The 4,094-nt window shown below is 62.2% G+C and overlaps 1 protein-coding gene across 1 annotated transcript in view; it reads left to right on the forward strand.

Moving 5' to 3' along the window:
• Window positions 1-1,229: 1,229 nt before the first annotated feature.
• The window catches only part of VANGL2 (VANGL planar cell polarity protein 2), a 7,649-nt gene continuing 4,784 nt past the window's right edge, over window positions 1,230-4,094 (forward strand). The window contains exons 1-3 of the mRNA XM_017731144.1: window positions 1,230-1,519; window positions 1,617-1,737; window positions 3,263-3,870. Of these exons, the coding sequence (XP_017586633.1) occupies window positions 1,449-1,519; window positions 1,617-1,737; window positions 3,263-3,870 (800 nt within the window). The 5' untranslated portion in view covers window positions 1,230-1,448. The remainder of the gene's footprint in view (window positions 1,520-1,616; window positions 1,738-3,262; window positions 3,871-4,094) is intronic.

A 4,094-nucleotide genomic window follows, 5' to 3' on the forward strand; every position in this document is an offset into this window, starting at 1 on the left:
CCCTCCCCCCCCCCCACCCCCATCCCCATCCCCCAGCCCCATTCCCGTCTCCAGCCCCATTCCCACATCCCGACCCCATTCCCGTCTCCAGCCCCATTCCCATCTTCCAGCCCCATTCCCATCTCCAGCCCCATTCCCATCTCCAACCCCATTCCCACATCCCAGCCCCATTCCCGTCTCCAGCCCCATTCCCATTTCCAGCCCCATTCCCACATCCCAGCCCCATTCCCGTCTCCAGCCCCATTCCCATTTCCCAGCCCCATTCTCATCTCCCAGCCCCATTCCCATCTCCAGCCCCATTCCCACATCCCAGCCCCATTCCCACATCCCAGCCCCATTCCCACATCCCGGCCCCATTCCCATCTCCCAGACAACACCCGGAGGGGGGAAAGGCCTCGGTTTCCATGGAGATCTGTGTGGGAACATCCAGAATTCCAGACAAAGGAATTCCACCCCCCTTCCCCCTTTTCGCCTCCTTGACCCCTTCTCCCCCTTTCCCGAGGCTTTGGAAAAGAGGCCGAAGGATTTTTTTGGGGTTGATTTGGTGGGAATGGGATTTCCATGGAAACCTGGGACGCTGAGATGGCTCCCAAAGGCAGCCAGGGCCTCCCAAATTGGGGCATTTGGGGTGTCCAGATTCCCCCAAAAAACCTCGGGAAATGGCAGCAGGATTTGGCCGGATCATCCAACGGGATCCAGCATTCCCAGATTCCCAGGGAGGGGGACACAGCCCCACATCCCCTTCAGGGAGTTTCGGGGTCCCCAAAATCAGCGGGGGAAGCTGGGAGGGGACCCCGGGAGACTCCTGGGATGTGCCCTGGAGGGGGAGGGACCTGACCCCAAATTCCCTCTCCCTGCTTATCCCAAATTCCCGTTTCCTCCTGACCCCAAATTCCCTCTCCCTCCTGACCCCAAATTCCCTCTCCCTGCTTATCCCAAATTCCCGTTTCCTCCTGACCCCAAATTCCCTCTCCCTCCTGACCCCAAATTCCCTCTCCCTGCTTATCCTAAATTCCCATTTCCTCCTGACCCCAAATTCCCTCTCCCTACTGATCCCAAATTCCTTTTCCCTGCTTGTCCCAAATTCCCTCTCCCTCCTGACCTCAAATTCCCTTTCCCGGCCCCATTTCCCACCAAGGAATGGGATGCAGGGACGGGAGCAGCACTGGGCAAGGAGATGACCCCCCTCTCCCCCTTACTGGGCCATACTGGTCCATACTGGGCCGGCACCAGTGACCTTCCCCGGTGTCCCCGCAGGTGGGCGCGTCCTTTTCTCCTGAGCGAGGCCACCCCAAGGTGACAAAATTGAGCCCCTCAAGGTCACGGTCGACTTCCTGAAGGTGCCCCTGGGCCTGAAGAAGCCCCCCCTGAAGGAGGCCCTGGCCGCTCTCCCGGGAAAACCCAAATCCCACATCCTGGAGCGGCACAAATCCCGGCATTCCGACGCCATGGATAATGAGTCGCAATATTCGGGATATTCCTACAAATCCGGCCATTCCCGCAGCTCCCGCAAGCACAGGTGAGGGATCCGGGAGTCCCCTGTCCCCGCTCCGCGGGTGTCCCCATCCCGGTGGGGGTTCCCATCCCGCTTCCCCTTTTTTTCCCCGTTTTTTCAGGGATCGGCGGGAGCGGCACCGCTCCAAAAGCCGGGATGGGACGCGCGGGGACAAATCCGTGACCATCCAAGCACCGGGAGAGCCTTTGCTGGACAACGAATCCACACGGGGGGACGAGAGGGTGAGCGGGAAAAGGGGGGAAGGAGCGGGGTTGGAATCCCGAGGGTGGGATCCCGGCAGCTCCGGGAGCTTCCAACGGGAGAAGTTGCCCGGAGAGACAAGAAAAGCCGGTCGGGCCGGTCCCAGGAAAATGAGAAAATGAAAGGGGACGCGGCTCTGGTGGCGCCTCGGGAAGAGCCGGGGCTGGAAAACGCCCCTGGATCCGATCCCGATGGATCCAATCGCCGAGGATTCGCCCCAATTCCCATGGGATGGAGCAGAGGAGGCTGCCCCGCCCCGGGGGTCCACGGTGCCCCCCGTTCCCGGGTTCTGGAATTCCTCCGGACTCCGTGGAGCCTGATCCCGGCCTTTCATCCTCTCCCAATCCGCCCACGCCGGCGGCGGCTCCGGCACTTTTCATGTTCCCTCTCCGGCTTCTCCTGGGAATGGGGCTCCCAAACCCGCCCTTCCCGTCCCTCTGGAAAGCCCCAGGCTCCGGTTTGCCCTTTGGGATGAAATTCATGGAATCGTGGAGTTGCTTGGAAGGATCATCCCATGGGCTGGGACACCTCCCACTGTCCCAGGCTGCTCCAAGCCCCGTCCAGCCCGGAACTGGGCACTTCCAAGGATGGGGAATCCATGGAATGACCTCACAGGGGAGAATTCCCTGGTTTTCCTGCAGAAATTTGTGGGGAAAATTCAGACACGAGAAAAAAAAACCCAACCCGAAATCCAGGAATATCCAAGTGCCGAGAGCCAGGATGAGGGAAAGACACAAGGACAGGGGTGTGGGAAGGAATCCAGCCAGGAATGGGGTTTTTCAGCACCCCTCTGGCTGGGAAAGGGGGTTCTGGAGCAGGGAAGGGCCCGTCCGGAGCAATTCCTGACAATTCCCAACAATTCCCGACAATTCCCAGCCATTCCCAGCCTTCCCGGCGCGGGCAGCGCGGGGGTGTGCCGGGCATGTTCCTTCTGGCCCCGCCAGCCAGGGGGGTTTGCTGGGAAACCTGAGAGCTTCCCGATCCCAAAGCTGCTCCTGCCGGAGCCGGAGCTTTCCCAGAGGGAAAAATCCCGGCGGAATCGCTGCTTCCCGTCCCGGCTCCGGGCTGAGGTTCCGCCATCCCGAGCGGGGGGCGATGGCGCCGGGAAGCGCTCCCGGCTTGGAGGTGGGATGGGGGGTGTGGAGCAGGGAATGAAGGAATTGGGGGACCAGGCCTTGGAACGTCCCCTGTCACCTCCCGAGGGTGGCAACTCCTGGGTTGGAGGTTCTGGAGGTGGGATGGGGGTCTGGGAATGCTCCTCTGGGATTGAAGGGGTGCGGGAAGCAGCCCTTGGAAGGTTCCCTGTCCCCTCCTCAGGGTGACAATGGGGACACGCCAGCCTTGGAGGTGGCAGGGCTGGGAGGTCCTGGAGGTGAGGTGGGACACGGAGCCACCCCTCGGGATGTCCCCTCCTCCCGTTGGAATGACTCCTGGGCGGTGGTGGGGGGGGAGGAACCACCTGGGACCCGGAACCAGCCCTGGGAATGTCCCCTGCCCCCTCCCCAGGACGACAACTGGGGCGAGACCACCACGGTGGTGACGGGGACGTCGGAGCACAGCATCTCCCACGATGACCTCACGCGCATCACCAAGGACATGGAGGACAGCGCCCACCTGGACTGCTCCCGCCACCTGGGCGTGGCCCTGGCCGTGGCCCTGGCCCTCCTGGCCTTCCTCACGCCCTTGGCCTTCCTCCTCCTCCCGCAGCTGCTGTGGCGGGAGGAGCTGGAGCCCTGCGGGACCCCCTGCGAGGGGCTCTTCATCTCGGTGGCCTTCAAACTCCTCATCCTCCTGCTGGGCAGCTGGGCCTTGTTCTTCCGCCGCCCCAAAGCCTTCTTCCCGCGCGTCTTCGTCTTCCGGGCCTTGCTCATGGTCCTGGTTTTCCTGCTGGTCGTGTCCTACTGGCTTTTTTACGGAGTGCGGATCTTGGATTCGCGGGATCGCAACTACCGGGGCGTGGTGCAGTTCGCCGTGTCCTTGGTGGACGCTCTGCTCTTCGTCCACTACTTGGCCGTGGTGCTGCTGGAGCTGCGGCAGCTCCAGCCCCAGTTCACGCTCAAGGCCGTGCGCTCGGCCGACGGCGCCAGCCACTTCTACAACGTCGGTCACCTCAGGTAGGGACGGCTCTGGTGGCCTGGGTGGACGTTCCCGTGGTGGGAATGGGAATTTCTTCATGGAAAAGGTGGTGAGGGTCAGCTTGGAGGAGGTTGGAAGGAGATTGGGGGGTTTTTTTCCATTTGGGATCATCCCATCAGGAGGACGAGGGGTTGGAGCGAGGTGGGGTTGGGTTCTTCTCCCAGGGAAATGGGGACGGGGCTGGAGCAGCAGGGGCAGGGCA

The sequence above is a fragment of the Corvus brachyrhynchos genome, unplaced genomic scaffold, assembly GCF_000691975.1.
Source record: "Corvus brachyrhynchos isolate BGI_N302 unplaced genomic scaffold, ASM69197v1 scaffold303, whole genome shotgun sequence".
In the NCBI taxonomy this organism is placed as follows: Eukaryota; Metazoa; Chordata; class Aves; order Passeriformes; family Corvidae; genus Corvus; species Corvus brachyrhynchos.